This window comes from Limanda limanda, chromosome 15 (assembly GCF_963576545.1).
Source record: "Limanda limanda chromosome 15, fLimLim1.1, whole genome shotgun sequence".
NCBI lineage: Eukaryota > Metazoa > Chordata > Actinopteri > Pleuronectiformes > Pleuronectidae > Limanda > Limanda limanda.
Window position 1 is genome coordinate 4,094,143 of NC_083650.1, and position 17,983 is coordinate 4,112,125.

Below are 17,983 nucleotides of genomic sequence, written 5' to 3' on the forward strand. Positions count from 1 at the left end.
AAGTTATCAAGCCACCATCTCCTCTGACAAACCGTCTGTCCACTCATGTGTGCGTCCGTCCTCTGGGACCTGAGCGTGTCTCCAGACGATCGTCCAATAAACTCATCCAGGGACAGTTTGTCCCGTTTCCCGTCTGATCCCAGGACACCGAGCTGCTCCGACCGGGACTGACCCACCGACGCAGCTGTAAACAAACAACTAGTTTCCCATGTTAGAGTCGGACTCGGTTTGGATTCAGCCCATGAGAGAGACACACAAATATTTTTATTGTATCAGTTTCCTGTGTTTTTATTTGAGTGGAGTGAAAATCAATGAGTCAGAAGTGATCATCGTTTTATAAAGAAGATAAAAGTGGATAAACTCAGCTCTTAAACACGGAGATATTCACAGTCCCCAGAGGAGGATGTTTGTTAGTGAAGATAAACAGTTGGTGGCGCCAGAGGCTGAGGACGAGAGACTCAAACCTCAAACAAGGCAAATGTTTGGCTCTTAATAAAGATGTCCGACATCACGGCACATCAAAAGTGAAGCCAAATCCCCTTGATCGCCCCCTGGTGGCTGGCTGCAGCATAGATCATAAACCATGCCACAAAAACATTTATCTTATTCTAAGTCATGATAGAAGAAGCATTAAATGAACATCGACAACACTTTAGACATACCTACATGTAACACCTATTAAGTCATATTTTAATGTATTTAAGGCTTTTTAAGGACTAAAATTCAGATTGTTAATTTCTTTGAGATCCCACAGAAACCCTGACAAACACTGAGCAGATGAAGATGCACATTCCTCCTCTCCAGGCCTTTGATTGGCTGGACTGGTTCTCTGACCGTTTATAGACGCGACACCGCACCTTCACGCATCAGTCGACAGAATCCTGACGTGTGGGCGTCTCTTGGAACAATAACACAATGGATCTGTTTCATCACGTAATTATTGACAAACTGATTGTGGAGTGTCTGTTTTTCGCTCTTTGTGTTTCTGTGGGAATTTGTTCAGAAATACAATCGAGGCTCTCCCGCACAGTATTTTGTTTTCAGCGATTGTTCTGCACAAAGACAAAGAAGTTATGCAATCGTTACTCAACCATCCTACGAGTTTGACCTCGTCAGGAGGGACACTTGAGTCCGGAGACAAAAATAAGTCTTCTGATAGGACAAGGTGGAGAGAGCGTCCCTGAGTATTCACTATCAGCAAATATAGAGAGGAAGGGACATCCTGCACAGGTTTAAAAATATGTATATAAACTATAAATAAAAAAAGTTTCCAAGGGTTTAAAGTTATATAAATTAAACAAAAATTTGATTTATCATTCAGATATTTGGTGATTCAGTTTCTCTGATTCTTCGAGTATTAATTGTTTTATGAGCAGCTCAGTCCCGTCAGATCCTCCTGACACCAGACGGCCGCCATCTTCTGATCCCAGCGACCTTTCCACCCTGCGTCTGTCGATGTATACTCTAACCGCTCTGCGACCCCAAGAGCACTTCCTGTGTGCACAGTACACACACATACACACGTACACACACACAACACCCACACACACACACACACACACACACACACACACACACACACACACACACACACACACAAATGGCAGAGGTGGCGTTTCATCCGTCTTTGTGTTTAAAGCCGCAGACAGTCGAGGCTGTAAAGCTTCCGGAGGGTAAACATGAGCTTTCTCATGAGAACGTTTAACCTCCTCCTCTGTGTTTGTGTTTCTGTGGACGTGCATGTGTGTGTGTGTGTGTGTGTGTGTGTGTGTGTGTGTGTGTGTGTGTGTGTGTGTGTGTGTGTGTGTGTGTGTGTGTGTGTGTGTGCACGTGTTGTGTGTGTCCACACAATGTTGTGAGTTATTTGAAGAAGACAGATGTGATCTCGACAGCACTGGCATGTACAGTTTGTTTTATTTTTTACAGCCTAATAACTGACACTGAGTTGTGCAAATTATTTGAATTTGTAAATAAATTATTACGAACTAAAGATTGATTATATTTGCACCATTTAAACTTGTAGAAAATCTAAAGCAGCGGTGTCCTGCAGCCTGCAGCTAAATTAATAGTTTTCATTTTGGAAAACTGTTAAATGTACCTACCAGACTATAAAGAGAGATTTACCCTCAGTCCTGTGACTGTCTTTGTTTGTACGACATTGTGTAGTTTGTGTTTTTGGCATTAACCTTCACACAGATGCTTGGTTTTCAGAGACAGAACTTATTTCTGCTCAGGTGTCTCAGCGGTGTGAACATCTGTGGCTTCCTGCAGGTCGCTCAATGTGCTGGGTTCCTTTTCTTCAGCTGCTCAGTCCAGTTAGAGACAGTTCTGAGTTTAATTTGATGCAGTTTGAGACAGAATATGTAAAACCTCTGTGAGTTTCCTCTGTTCGCAGCTCGTGCAGGACGCCTCACATCATCTTTACAATGGTGTCCATCAGGTTTATGATTAATTTTAAGGATGTTATCTTCACAGTAACAGCGGCTGCTTCACCCTTATATCACCTGCAGGTTTTCTGAATCCCTGCTTGTGGCTCTGATGCTGCAGCAGCTCCTCCTGCAGACTGTCGAAGACGCCTGTTAACCTTTGTCCCACTTTGTGCTGTCATCATTTACTACCTTCGTGGCGTTGCTCTATAAAACCTCCATCACTTAATGATGCAAGTGGCTGCAGGTGTCACCACAAACTCTGAGCTACTTTCTGATACTGAGCATTCAAATTTTACTTTTTTCAACAGCAAGAGCAACGTTTCCGTGGACCCTCATCTTCATTCTTTATGAGATCAGTGAGAATGAATAAAATGTGAAGCAGCTCAGGGACTGGGTCTTTTAGGTTTGGGCCCCGAATACAATTTGTGTCCCAGCTCAGAGGCCACATTCTCTAGAGGCTTATCAGTCTTTTCATTCCAGAGGAAATTAAATTATTTTATCTTGTGCTGGTACATTTAAACAGATTTTCCTGTTATGGATCTTTACTTTGGAATTTGAGGTGCTTTCTGATGACTCATTTTATTCTTGAAATACAAACATTTCATCCCTATGGAGAAATAATCACAAATCCTTTCATACTGGAAAAAAGGTCCCAACCAATGATTAGGGTGAGGCTATGTCGCCATCTAGAGGTTGAACACGTGTAATGTAGCTAAACTGACTGATCTTACATAATTTGATGGATGCGCATGAGATCAAATTATATGTCAAACAATAAAAGATAAAAAGCAGGCAACCCGTCAGAGCAGATAGAAATTAATTTATGACTTTTCAAGGCTTGTGGTTTTGAGTTGAGACAACAAATAAAATAAAACCTTTAAATGCTACAGTCAACAATATGATGAAGTCATAAATAAAAATCATCATCAAACTCAGACACCGACAGATGCTCTTAAACTAAATACTTTATAAGTTGGATTTAAATAACTAATCCAAAGAATGAAAAATACTTTATTCATCATCACTAAGAAGTGAAGTACTGACCATATCACAGCCGAGGAAAATGTCAGTTCCTCTCAGCTCCTATAAAGACAGAAGCTAGTTATATATTCAGAAGCTGTTTTTTTCATGTGGAGATCAATTAAGAATTGAGAACGTGATCATCACTCTTCATTATCTCACATCAGAGGAGCAGTGTAGTATCCAGGGTGAAAGGTTATTTTCAGCTCGAGTGCTGTTCAGTCGACTCTGACGGTGAAACTGTCCTGAACAAACATCCGGCAGGAGACGTCTGATAATGTTTCTCTTCTTCTCACTTTAACTCAGAGTTTCTACAGAGTTAAAGTGTAAATGTGTAACTTTATAAACTCTGGGTTTTAATGACTTCTAAGTCTTTTAAACTGATCTACAGTTCAGCTTCACCCTTCAACTTGCTTGACACTTGAAGCTGTGACTCTTGATATAGAAATGTTCATACAGGACACAGCAATACAATTATCAATCTGGAGCTTAATTCAAATCGTCTGTGGACGGGGCTAAAAGGTTAAGTCATGGCAACAGACTTAACTCAATGGCTCAGAGCCATCAAACGTACAGTTCATTTATACAAATCAGACCCCTCCTTCCACAGAGGCAGAAAGTTATCCAATCAGCTCTCTGAGTGTTGTGACCAGGTTGATCAGTGTACAAGAGATCTTCTTTGAAGTCTTACGACACAATGACATGAGGTTACTGCTCAGACTCTGAGAAGACTCTAGGTGTGAATAACCTGTTTCCCAAAGACCCCCATCTTTTGGTCAGTAACACCTACTGCCCTTGCAGCCTTCTGCTGCAAACACTTGAGGGCCCCTGCTGTGAATCCTTCGTTTAGCAACACGCACAGGAGTCTCGAAGCAATACACATCTGAATAGAGGAAGTTATGAAACATCTTTCTCCTGAGCAAACCCACACATGTCCCAAGTCTTAACTACAGAAAACACATATCATATATTCCTTTATACTTGTCTGTTATTTCATTTAACATATCTAAATACAGAAATTCCCATTACACTCTCCAGCGGCCTCAGACATGAAATGAAGTCCACACATTTTCCTCAAATTGAGCGGCTGCATGTGAGAACACAAATGTTTGAGTTGGTAGCTCAGGATATTAATATTTAGCTGTTTTGGACATAAGATGTTATATAAAAGTGACCGAAAAGTTGTTTGTGAGGCCACCGTAACCTTTGACCTATGACCTTTTAAATCTGATCAGTTGATCTGTGGATCCAGCTGAACATTTTTATTAAATTTGAATAAATTCCCATCGCTTATGTCATGTATTTCACATGTTTTCCCCTAAACAAGCAGAAAGTTGTGTTTTCATGAAACTGACGACTTCTGGAGTTTTACGTGATCCAGAAAATGAAGATTGCACCAGATGGTTTGTCTGTGGGAGCAGCTTCCTTGGTTTTTTAACCTTTCTGCTGAGGGTGTTAAACACAAACAATGGGTAACGTTTATAACTTTTAATATTTTACAGCCTTACAAAGTCCAAAGGGGATGCACAGGGTGAGGATCAGCTCAGCTGATGGTGAGCTGCGGAGCTGAGCTCACAGAACGAGGGACAGTCTCAGCAGAGTCCGAGTTCTGCAGTTTATAAACCAGGTGAGACATTTTAATTCCTTTCTCATCTGATCCAAATTTGTTTCATTTCAAGTTTTGCTTTAAGTTTAAATCTTTTCTTCAGGATGAAGTTTGAAAATATCCTGGAGGAGATCAATGGCTTCGGGCCTTTTCAGATCCTCCTCATCATCATGCTCTGCACCCCCCGGATCGTCCTCCCCTGTCACTTCCTGTTGAACATCTTCATCGGCGCCACACCTCCTCATCACTGTGACTTCAGCAGCCTGGGTGACGGAGATCTCTTCACAAATCTAACTGGAGAACAAAGACTCGTGGTCAGTGTCCCGCTGCGGGACGATGGCGCCCCCCGATCATGCGAGATGTTCCCTGAGCCTCAATTTCATCTTCTATCCAACGGCTCCGGCGCCGAGCTGCCCACGGTTCCCTGTCAGAGTGGATGGGTTTACGACAACTCCACCTTCACCTCCACCCTGGCAACAGAGGTACAACCACTGACTTCTTAATATCAGTCTTTAACTTTGTGATGTAGGACTTGCAGCGAGCGGGGGGGTCGCAGCAGGGCCGTAAGAGCAGGTAATAAATATCCTGGGGCCTCAGAACGGCTGATTAAATTCGTACACAGCAACGACAATTTAGTGGGAACCACTTTAAATTCTGTGATCAGTTACCGTGACGACACCACAGTCAGACGCCCCCTGACCTTTCTGCTAAAAGCTTCGTAATGTTAGAGGTCGTTCAGAGACTAAAAGATCTACGTGTGTGTGTGATGTGTGTGTGAACTTAAAAGGGACTGATTTACGATTATTATCTGTATGTACAGTCTGCACCGTGGGCGGGGGGGGGGGGGGGGGGGGGGCTGAGTCCTGTTTCCCTGGCCCCCACAAAGCCCCTGGAGAAGTTCCTGGTAATAACAATAAATAATCAACCTTATCCATACAGCTCCTTTCGAAAAACACTTTTCAGAACATAGGACAAGATGTAGAATGTCCCTTGTAAAATACATTTGAGAATTAAGGAACATACAATGGTGTGTATTATAATGGCAAATATATGGAAAAAAAAAAGACGAATCAACACACAATCTGACTCCAGAAGAACCGTTTGGATCTTCCAGACTCAAACCATCACAATCATTTAAAACAAAATATTGTTTTAAAGATGAAACCGAGCATCTGAAGTGAGCCTCTAGTTTTCCACAACTTTAAACGACAACTTCTCTCTGTTTTTTTCAGTGGGATCTCGTGTGTGACAGTAAAAGTTTGACGAAGACCACAAGTACGATCTTCTTTCTGGGCGTGATGATGGGAGCCATAGCGACTGGATACCTCTGTGACAAGTACATTTAAAAAACTGCTAACAGTAAATTTAAATACATCAAATGTCAATGAAAAAGAAAACTCACACGTTCAATAAAGTTTGTCGGTTTTAAGTGAATCTGTTTTGTAACTGTTGAAATTATATCTGTAACGACAGAATTATTTCTCCTCATGAATTGAACTGTGCTTCTTTTTGTTTTTTCCAGGTACGGACGGAGAAACGTTCTCTTGGCCTCGTACATTATGTCCTTAGTGTTCAGCTACGCCAGCGCTTTTGCAAACTCATACGTCTTGTTCGCCGTCCTGAGGTTTCTCACCGGGTTCGGCCTAACAGGAATCGGCATCAATTCATTGGTTCTAAGTAAGTTAATACGTTTAAAATAGGCTCATATTCTGTATCTGTAAAGTTTGCAAAGTGAAATTACCATAAAAGCAAGAAGAATTCTGCAGAACAACCAATTTATTACTTTAAATCCTTATTTTTCATATATTTGATATTTTCTCACCCTGCAGCCATCGAGTGGGTGGACACAGACCACCGGTCGTTCATCGGCGTGATCGGCAGCCTGTCCTGGTCGGTTGGGAATATGCTATTGGCGGCTTTTGCCTACCTGGTGAACGACTGGCGTAAACTGATCATGACAGTTACGGCTCCTCTGGGTTTTGCAGTTTTGACCTGGTGGTAAGCTAAGCACGGGAAGAAAGTTTTCCACATTTCTCTCACGTTACTTCAGATGTTTTGGAAGTTGGAGTCAAATAAAATATTTAGTTTGGTCCTGATCGTTGTGTCAATGATGACTTGAATGTGCGTGCAGGTGGATTCCTGAATCTGCTCGGTGGCTTCTGGTGAACGGTAAAGCGAAGGAAGCTCAGGTGTACCTCGACAGATGTGCAAAGATCAACAACCGACCAAAACTGTCGACCAAATTCAACCTGCAGGTGAGCGTCGGCTCAAACTCTTTAAGTCCTGGTCCTGCGATTAAACAAACTGAGGAAGTTTCTCCTCTGTTTCTGTTCAGACTCTCTGTGACACTGAAAACCCAGATACAGAAAAAAAGAGCTACAGTTACCTTGATCTGATCAAGACGCCGAAGATGAGACAGATAACGCTTATAACTGGGATTGTGTGGTGAGTAGGACACAAATTAAAATGACCATGTTACCAAACTTATTAGTTCCATCAGAAAATATGAATATAAACTTCTGTGTCTTTTTTATTGAAGACAATTAAAATAAAAGAGTCAGTGCAGAGGTAAACACGTACAAGTAACATCTCATATTTACTTTAAACACAGTTTAAACACAAATTAAATATTTCTACCATTATTGAACTGAAGATTTTCCTCCTTGTCTCACGGTCGGCCATGTTTTATAAATACGGAGTTCATCATAGATGTAGAAATCATAGAAAAGCTTAATTGAACGAGTCGGAGGATCTGAACTTGTTGAGATTAACTCAACGTCTTTGTTCTCGGCAGGTTCGGAGTCGCCTCCACGTATTACGGAATCAGTATGAACATCGGCGGGTTCGGACTGAACATGTACCTCACACACTTCATCTATGCAGCCATCGAAGTTCCCGCCAAGCTGACGGTCTACTTCACCCTCAACATCATCGGACGCAGGAAATGTCAATCAGGGACGCTGTTACTGACAGGGCTCTGTCTCGCCATCAATATCTTCCTTCCAAAAGGTCAGAGGTCACAGAGTCAGAACAGACGTCAATGTGATAAGAACTAAAATGACAGAAGCCATCTTTGACAAACATTTATTTAGTTTAGTCCGTGTCCCATCTGCTAACATTGAGAAGGCCGAGTTTAGGGTCTATACTAGAGCCAGCCACCGGGGGGCAATCAAGATATTTCAGTCTCATGTCATTCATCTCTATTTAGTTCTAAATACAGTGTGTGAGTATTACATGTTTTAATAAAGTTTGATTAATGGAGTATGGCATCTTTTCTCATGACGTCACAGCCAATCATATATATTGTTCTCAGTCATGTGACATAATTTGTCAAACTGAGGGGGAGAGTTTCTGCAGACGAGGCTCAAACAGTCTGCTTTAGTAAAACATTAAAAACTTTGTAATAATACTCGACCTTCCCAGGATGTAACCGCCCACTTATCTCATGTCTTTGTTGATTGTAGATCTGTGGCACCTGCGCACCGTCGTTGCCATTCTTGGGAAAGGTCTCTCGGAAGCTGCCTTCACGACCGTCTTCCTCTACACGTCCGAGCTCTACCCGACTGTCCTCAGGTCAGTTACCGTTTTATTAATCTGATCCTATTTCATAGTTAGGATTGTGTTTTACCCTCCAGCTCGTTGTGCTACTTGCCCCACAGGACTTTTACATGAAGTTGGAGGTTAAATCATTATCTGAACATTATAAAAACTGGAGAAAATGGGGAAAAATGCAACTAGAAGTTGTGAAATTGTGTAATTTTCCTTTAAAGTGCTACTAAAAACATTAGATTTTCATTTTGTTATGTACTTTGGGCCAATTAAGACGACACTGAATCGTATAACGTGGATCAAGAAGGGGGATCAGGATAAAAAAAAGTCCTGAACCTGCAGAAGAGTCAAACTGAGGGACACATAATGTTATCCTGTTAATTCCTATGATTTAAATTCTCTCTCTCCAGACAAAATGGTTTGGGCTACACCAACTTCATGAGTCGCCTAGGCGTCGCCATCGCTCCTCTCATCCTGCTGCTGGAGGACGTGTGGAGTCTTCTTCCTCAGATCATCATCTGCTCCGTGGCCGTCGTGGCCGGCCTCGCGGCGCTGCTGCTCCCTGAGACTCTGAGGGTGAAGCTGCCGGAGACCATTGAGGAGGTGGAGGAGCAGAACCAGGTAAACAATGCAATCAAAACACTAAATGAAATTAAATTGAATGTCGCCTCATTATAAGTTCACTCGATTAGGTTTTAAACAATACGTGTGAGAAACACTGTGATCTTTTTTTACGTTAAAGCTGTCGCCTATTTCAAAATAAAATAACCAGGGGTGTGACTGAAGAGTCGAGTGACACAGTAACATTAACACGTGAACTGTCTAACTACTGCTTTTAAGAAATGTTAAATGTTAAACTAGTTTATTGTTCTCATTTGAGTGAGAGATTTGTTGATTTTGGAGCTCGCACTCTGGACTCTGGTTAAATAAAAACAGAATGCAAAATTTCATAATTACAATTTAAATAAAGTTTTTCCGTTTGAGCATTAACTGTCATTGTGACAAACAGGATTTGCTAATTATTACTTTTGATGAATTTTTGACCATTACCTTTCTTTTAGCTGACGCTTGTCCAAAGCGACTCACAACAAGTGAATCAAGCATCAGGGAACAAACCCAGAACAACAAAGACCAAGGAAGTACAATTTCTTTAAGAATGGCAGCAGCAGGTAGACCTGCCAGGAGGGAGTTACAATAGTCTAGGCCTCAGATGACCAGGGCCTAGAGCAGAACCTGCGCCGCCTTCTGAGTGAGAAGGGGGCGTGTTCTCCTGATTATGTGTAGCATGAATCTACAGGAACGTGTTGTTACAGTAATGTTGGCATTAAGGGAGAGTTGACTGTCAAGTGTCACACCCAGGTTCCTGGAAGTCTGAGTGGAAGCTAACACAGAGTTATCCAAGGTGATAGTCAGGTCGTGGGGGGGGGAGAGTCTCTCACTGAGAGATGTCAGTCAGACAGGCAGAGATTCATCCTCACATATTACTGTACATGCCAGTGTGTATTATGTATGTTGTATATTAAACATCATATCTGTACAAGAGAATGGTGCCTGTCTAAATTCCACAGATGCTTCTTTTTGTGGAAATATCCAATATGATAAATTCTCAAATGTTTTCTTTCATTTCAGAAGAAATAACGTCTCCTCTCACTCTGCGGAAATTTCTCTGGAATCAAATACCCAAACAGAGAGTTAACAGTGATGACACAAGAACAACACTTTGCTCGCTGAGCTCGAACACTTCACACTGACCTGTGACCTTGGAGCCAAATATATTTTCTGGCTGCCGCCTCTGACTGTTGTGCAATGGATTTCATCATGTTACATTTTAATATTGGTAGCAGAAGTCTTATCTAATCTATTATAAATACTTTTAAAAGTGCGGACTTTGGTCTGACTGTTGGTGCTATTAGTATTATTCTGTCGTTATCTGTATCTCACCACTTTTATTATTTTATCTCTATTTGTTTCCCTGCCTCATTTCACCTCACAGCGTTGGTTCACTTCCTGTTTAATACTGTTTAGCTCAGAGATGTGGAAGTTTATCATTTTTATTACTTTTATGCTGTAAAACATGTTACATTGTATGAAAAGTAAAATTCAAATAGAGTTTGATTGATTGACTGAGCAATTCATTGGTTGATCAGTAGGTCATTTAGTTGGTTGATTAGTTGATTAGTTGGTTAGTTGTTCAGTTGGTCTGTTGGTCAGTCAGTCTGTTGGTAACACTGTTGGAAAACAGTAGCTTACAGCCAGTAGCTTTCCGGGAAATCTGCTTTTATACCACAACTGTCGAGACGGACCCACGTCACTGCTCCTGTGATTCTTCCCTTTTACGGCACAAGGCCGAGTTAAAAGTGGACATGAACAGAAGACAGGGGGAGCACCGAACTGCGGCTGTGGTTTAAATAGAATAGAATAGGATCAAATAGAATTTAATGGGCCTGAGTGGTGGTGTGAAAATGTAAAGAATGTAAAGAATGGGCATGTGTTGTATTTTGCCATTACAAAGACAAACGGTGGAAAAGCTTCTCATGATATTTGTGTAAAATTGGCTGCAAATTCTGATCTTTTGATTCATTAACAAACTTGGTGAGATTCTGGTGGGACTGACATGGTGTTTGTAACCATAGTGTCAGTTCAGGCAGAGCACTGGTTCAGTCATTTTGATTTGGAATCTAAAACAATCTCCATCCAAATGAGTGTTTCAGCTCAAGGTCAGAGATAATCTCTTTCCATGTAAACATGTCTGAAAGGTACAAGTCACATGAAAGTTACAGCAAACTTCCTGACAGTGAGTGTTAGCAACGCTTTGACTTCACCGCTGGTAGTGGAGTCATGTGACTAATAGGAACCAATCAAGGAGAGAACATCTGGGTCTCTGTTCATCTTTATTTCTCCGTCCAGACTAAAACACATTCCCTGAGTTTTCAAACATAAATGGGAGCAGCAGCGTTTACACAACTTTACGTTTTATGGGCTTGAGAACTCCAGAGTAGTTTGGATGTAAGTGTAACCGAAGTTAAAGTCCTGTCTTTTAAAAGGTTAAATCCTCCCTCAGATGATGTGTGGTACAGCTCATGGATGAATGGACATTCACGGATTTGTCTATTAAAGGGAAACTCGTTTTCCAGCAGAATCCTTGTTGGTTTCTGTTTTTCTAAGATCTTATGGTTTCAATGTCTTTAACTTAAGGTTATGTTATGTTTTAGTCTGTGAAATCCAACAGGAGAACGAGTTATCATCCAAACTAAAGCAGTGCATGTGTTTGGAAATCTGTATCTTCTCCTCAGAGTCTTGTCTCCACGGTCTCAGCCACAGAATCCACAGTGGGTGTCCTGTTCTCCTTCTGGTGGTGCCAGCAGGGCAGCGCCTGCATGACCTCCTTGAGCCCTTTGGTCATAAATATATATAGGAAGGGGTCGACCAGAGGGCTGAGGTACAGCAGCAGGTGAGACACCATGCCCAGGTAGCTCACGGCCTCTTTAAACGCCAGAGCCTCCAGCAGGATGCTGAGGATGAAGGGAATATAGAGGAGGGTGTAATTGGCCCAGATAGCACCAATCCCACACACTGCCCTCCTCATCTCTGGTGTCCGGGGGTTGGAGCACATCAGGGCTCTCCAGGAGTCCAGGGCGAAGAAAAGGAGGAAGGGGAAAGGGGCGAGGAGGGCCACCGAAAACCAGAATTTGTAATCATACACAGCCAGGGCGAGGACGGCCAGCGGAGCAGCCCACGCCACCAGGGCCACAGCAGGGAACCGCCGGATTCTGCTACAGCAGCCAAGACACTGCGGGTAAGACACTGAGACGTGTCGCTCATGAGCTATAAACAGCATCAGGGCGATGTTGGAGATGACACCGAAGTAGAAGATGAAGTCTGTGGGGTTGGAGGAGAGGATGGTCTCGCTGTTCATGTCGTCGTCCACACGGGGGCGACCAAAGAAATTGATGATGTCAGAAACCAGGAGGAACATGACGTGGATGGGAATTTTATTGCCACCTGGACAGAAGAAGACATTATTAATGCTGATATTTCTCATTTGTTACACATTTAAGTCTGACTTCATGCACTGGAATGTTTTTGTGCTACTGACACTGATTATAACTCCTAATGGCACTGCCTCCAGGTGTGTCTAAATACTAGGGCCGCCTTGTTAGTGTGGATTCTCTTGTCTACAGAGAATCTCTGTGATCTGTGTCACCTGCTTGTCCCTCCACTAATGCTGTCGCCTAGGAACAGAGCTGCAGTTGGACAGGACGTCCTGAAGGTTTCCCTCACATGTGAACCATCAGCTGCTCGTTCAGCTGAAGTATGATATGCTTCCTGCTGTCATCACGTTTAAAAAAAAAAGGTTCATCCATCAAGCACTATGAACTCTAAGAAAGGTTGGGCAGGGAAGGTTCCAGCAATTGGGGCCTTCCTGTCTTGGGGATGAGCAGACACATTTTTTGGGGCCTGCATTTGGAGGAGCCTTCAAAATGGTCGCACCACTGTGATGCAATCGCTTTTCAGACGGCCCCTGAATTGAGACACAGCTTCTGGTGTTTTCTCACTCACGTTAAACTTCCTTCTAACTGCTGATCCTAAAGAGGTCAAAGGTTAAATAAAAAAAGTCCAACCCAAGATTCATGTCTTCCTCACATTGTTTAAGAAAATAAAGCAGTGATATTACGACCATAAGGAATGAGTGTTGGGTTGTTCTGGTGTTTTCTCCTCATCTTTAATATAGACATTTAAAAAAGTAATTTGTTCATGCCCTGCTTTGCCAGATCTTCACATCACAGGTGATTGAATAACTCGTCTCAGCTATGCAACAACAAACCTTTGGACAGATTCTTGAGGGCGTAAATAGCCAGTCCAATGGCGGGCAGCCCGATGCTGAAGGTCAGCCAGTTGATGACCGTGGCCACCTGTGCAGAGGTCGACGTGGTGGCGTTGCTGGTGATGTTGATGAGGAGGGGCACAGTTGTTGTCACTGTGTTAGTGTCGGCCATAAGAGGCACCCCCGCGGCTATTTATGTGCTCAGCTGTTTAGATTATCACAGGGGTCCTCAGAGCGAGGTGCTCCAGCTGAAGGTGTGGACGCAGTGTAGTGAGGTCGGCCTCCGCCTGGTTACAGTCACAACAAAGAGCAGAGTCGCACAATAACAAGTATGTCTCTTGTACACGAGTTAATTAAGTGGCTTTCAACAAATCGACAACAGGGTGCTAAGTTATCTGTGTCACAGATGTGCGACGTCCAAGCTGTGCACTGAGCTTCTGTCCATTCAACCTCAGACATGTGAATTGTCCTGAACACGTCTCACTTTTAAGTCATGATTGTTTTTCCAACAAGCACAAAATTCTGGGGCTGAATCGCAAACTCACTCAGGTTTAACATGTTTTAATTGAGTATTTCTCACTTTCTGTCTGTGCTGATTCAATATCGTCTCTGTGCTGTTTACACTTTGTGTATGTCCTTGGTGTTTACATTGAATTTGTTGTGTTTACTGTTTATTGTGAGAACACATTACATTTATATTCCAGGTCCCTGAGATTTCATCTGCAGATACTGGAAATTAAAAAAAAAAAAAAAAAAGATAATAGTTGTTTTGGGGGAGAGAATGAGATTCACGACCAAAATATGGTTAAACAGAAAATATGGTTTCAATATTCAGAAGAGGAAAACTGTAATTAGACATAGACGGTGTGGAGCTGGAGTTTGAGCTGAAACATAACACTTAGTGGAACCAAATTCAAGGAAAGAAAGGTTGTGATAAAGTTGTAATTTAAGTCATAACATTGCACAAAGCTTAAATTGTTTAGAAAACAGAAACTGCTTTGAATAGCACACAGTTAACCAACGATAACTATATTATTTATTTTATTCTCATAATATAAATAATAATTTTATTCCTGTAATGTTACAACATAATTCTTGTTTCGAAAATTATTATTTTTTTCTCTTCAAGTGGCCCAATAATCATAAAAAACAGGCTAAAAGACTGAGATGAAAAATTAAGCTTAAACTTCAATTGATGTCATTTAAACTGTGTCTAATTGGTCAAGTGGCGCCATTTTTATCTCCTCCTGATTAAGCAAAGCTCATTGATCGTCCTGAATCATCCTCTTACCTGGATTGAACTTTCATCCATGACAAACCCTCAGTTTTCCCTCCAACTTGTTTTTCAAAGACCTAACGGTTGAATGAGTTTTTAGATTAGTGTCAAATCCTGTTCAAATATTTCAATTCCCACTAAAGAGACGGAGGTCAGAGTCCAGGTCTGATTGCGTCAGGATCTTTGTGTAATGGTCTGTGAGACGTGGTTGTTCCTACAAAGTCGTTTATTGCTGCCGGGCTGAGGCTCCTTATCTCAGCCGCTTTGACTGAAGTTTAATATTCTTCATTTATTCAAAGTCTGAGTCCATGACGATGCAGGAAGTGAGGATTTGCATGAAAGTCTGTTGTCAAACCCTAGAAGAGATGATATCTTAACTCTGTTTCTGTTTGTCTGTGCAGCTCCACAGTCAACCAGCGCCTGTTTAAAGGGGAAGTTCACCAGGTTGATGGGACACACCGTCACAGGATGAGTTATAGAAGAGAGGAGCTGATAACACATCCCGGACATTTTCTTTTATAATATGGATAGCATTTTTTAAATCATAAATATAAATGTCATAGCATGGGAACAGTCTTTACATGTCTATATAAACTTCTTATTTATGACTTAAACAGTGGTGTTGATGATGACCAATCTTTAAACGTATGAACTTTTCTGTGTGTTTCACGAACTTAAATGCAGCTACTTCGATGCATTGAACCTTTAGAAGTACCCGAGAAATAGAACTAGTACTGCTTAGGGGCCAGGTTTTGATATGGTGGTCATTTGTGTTATGCAAAGAAAATCCATAATTCTCCTTTGTTCATGTACAGAGAACCTGAGATCTACAGATCCACGCTCACAGCCAAGCTTAAAAGAATTTAAATGTCAACAGGTAAAAAAAATAAAAGCACAGAGGGAACACTTCAGGCCGTCTGTGCCGCTGAGGTGCTGCTCTGAAATGTGGAGTACGCTGTAATCTGAAGAATGTGACATCTCACTGGTGAAGTATCAAAGGTGTCGGCTTCAGTCTTTGACAACGGAATCACCTGACACCGTTTCCCGTGGCAGAGCAGACACTAAATATTTCAGGTGATACCACGGTGCCCTTGAGCCGTGAACCCTCACCTGCTCAAGGTCACACTTACGTTCGACTGGACATGTTTTCCAGTTGTGAGTTTGTGTGTTCAGGGCGTTTCTGAAAAACTTAGCTTGGCACACAGTGAATTAAAAAACTTTATCAACTCAGTACAATTCATTCACAGCTCAACAGATTTACTCAAACACATGAACATTTAATGTCCTCAAAGTTTCCCTGTATTGAATGATTATCTTATCTCATCTGATCTTACATAACAGAGCACATGCATACAGTATGTAAATAACAGATATCGAGTCACGACAGGTGAGCAGTGTCAAATTTCACCATGTTTTCAGACTGTGAAACAATAAAAACCTTCAGGAAGTAGACAGTAATAAAACTGGAACGTTTAGTTTATTTGTGTACAAATGAAGTTCAGATTTCTGACTAAGAGAATGAGAAAATTAAAACACTGTGAATTCATATCAGAAACTACTATTTATAACTTTGTGATTGATTCAGAGGAAATAACCGTTTGACAGGATGTTTACACTTATACATGAAATGACGTAGACAATGACGATGTTGAGTTAGTGTTTATATATAAATATAGAAGACATCTACAGCACAAGTACAGAAATTATGGTAAAATGCAAAACAAACGAGTATTTTGGACTTTTCCTTCCACTAGTTTGAAGTTTTCGCCTGGAACCCCTGCAGGACTTTGTGGAAAATTAAAAATATTTGGATTTTCTTAATAAAGACTTAACTCTAATGTTTTGTTTTTTTTTATGGAGAAAAAAAAAACGACACAGCGTGAGATATCTCCTAAGAAAAAATGAAAGTAAAACTATTTGTGTGTCTTGATAGGATGTGAGGTGAACAGGGGATGTTAAGTTATACAACGAGGATTTTAAAGCACTTTTTAATAGAGGGTTTGGGGCTTGACTCATTCTCCCATCACCCACATGAAGATATACATTCTTTAATTTAGAGACCCTCACCCACATAAACCTTATAAACCGTCCACCTCTACTGGTGATTATATAACATATTACACTTAAGAGCGCTGGTTTCAATTAAATTCACATTGTCAATGAGACTGGTGTCATGTGGAGTGACAATACTCCAGGTTGTTACTGACCCCAGGTGGTTTGGATTAAAGTTGCTCAGCAGATTTTTTTTAATTCTCTGGTATCTGAGGTTTACATAAAGTTCAACATTAGTTCAATGAGTCAGTGTAATCCCGGTGTAATGAGTCAAAGTAATGAATATCAAAGAGAAAGTGTGAAATTGCAGTGACAGGACTCACACCGGGAGGTGAGGTCATCAGTGGTCGCTCGGCCTTTCAGCCGTTCACATCCTCCGACAAGTGAGAACACATCAAAGGAAACATTTTTCTGCTCCAGCGCTCACTGGTTGATCTGAGAGGGAAAATCTAAATCCACCCAACACACACACACACACACACTTACACTCCAAGTTGGCCCCTCTCAGTCTTTACGGTCGACGTGTACAGGTCTTCTTGTAACTGACCTGTGATCAGCAGGAGCGCCGTGAACAAAGCTAGTGTTTCCAGCGCCTGTTGCTCGGCATTATGGGAAACACAGCATGGCATTGGTGCTGGTGTTTGTAGAAACGTCTCCTGTAAAGACTTTCTGCTTTTCCTTCGCTCATATTTCTTATGTTGGCCAACGTCTTGTTTTATAAGAGTAGGAAGATTTGTAAGATTATAACCACGGGCGCAGCCGGCATCGTAGATTCACCGAGGTCGTACAGTATGATGTTACCTTCATAAACACGGGGCATGGTTGGTATATTGTTAAATGTCTCTTTGACTTATTTATGGATTCTACGATGACAATGCGTTTATTTCTTTTTCTAAATTGTGACCCCGACTTCACTTTACTCAATCTAAAAAAACTCTTCTTTCCTACGAGGGATGCTGGAAGTCGGTCTTGGTTAGGGGTGCTGACAGAAAGTCTATGAAATGATGTTGTGTTAAATGCAGCACTAAAGAATATCAAAATCTAATAATTAATTCACACCAAACCATGTCCGTGTTCCATCTGCCAACATGGAGGAGAGTGTTTATGACCGAGTAATACAGCCAGCCACCAGGTGGCAATCCAGACGCTTCGACTTTTGAGAGCTGTCATATTATCCATATTTAAAATACAATCGATAGTGGTGCGTGGTGTTCAGGGCCCAGTTA

General features: G+C 41.6%; 2 protein-coding genes across 2 annotated transcripts; one reads left to right on the forward strand and one right to left on the reverse strand.

Moving 5' to 3' along the window:
• Positions 1–5,159: 5,159 nt before the first annotated feature.
• LOC133020973 (solute carrier family 22 member 7-like) lies at positions 5,160–10,242 on the forward strand. The gene is made up of 10 exons (XM_061087744.1): positions 5,160–5,537; positions 6,288–6,391; positions 6,578–6,732; positions 6,885–7,053; positions 7,187–7,310; positions 7,391–7,500; positions 7,850–8,064; positions 8,520–8,628; positions 9,015–9,225; positions 10,234–10,242. The coding sequence occupies exons 1-10, from the start codon at positions 5,160–5,162 to the stop codon at positions 10,240–10,242; spliced, it is 1,584 nt and encodes a 527-aa protein (XP_060943727.1).
• A 1,651-nt stretch (positions 10,243–11,893) lies between these two features.
• si:ch211-132e22.4 (uncharacterized) lies at positions 11,894–13,601 on the reverse strand. Its single transcript, XM_061087746.1, has 2 exons — positions 13,430–13,601; positions 11,894–12,606 (listed from the first exon to the last, which is right to left on the reverse strand). Exons 1-2 carry the CDS (start codon positions 13,599–13,601, stop codon positions 11,894–11,896), a joined length of 885 nt encoding a protein of 294 aa, XP_060943729.1.
• Between the last annotated feature and the right edge of the window lie 4,382 nt (positions 13,602–17,983).

What these genes read in the sequence shown, in the direction of transcription:
- si:ch211-132e22.4 (XM_061087746.1), bottom strand. Translation starts at nt 13,601, where the DNA reads ATGGCCGACACTAACACAGTGACAACAACTGTGCCCCTCCTCATCAAC. An exon ending in CCTCAAGAATCTGTCCAAAG is followed by an intron (nt 12,607 to 13,429) that starts GTTTGTTGTTGC and finishes TCTTCTGTCCAG; the next exon opens with GTGGCAATAAAATTCCCATC.
- LOC133020973 (XM_061087744.1), top strand. Translation starts at nt 5,160, where the DNA reads ATGAAGTTTGAAAATATCCTGGAGGAGATCAATGGCTTCGGGCCTTTT. An exon ending in TTTGCAGTTTTGACCTGGTG is followed by an intron (nt 7,054 to 7,186) that starts GTAAGCTAAGCA and finishes ATGTGCGTGCAG; the next exon opens with GTGGATTCCTGAATCTGCTC. An exon ending in CAATATCTTCCTTCCAAAAG is followed by an intron (nt 8,065 to 8,519) that starts GTCAGAGGTCAC and finishes TGTTGATTGTAG; the next exon opens with ATCTGTGGCACCTGCGCACC.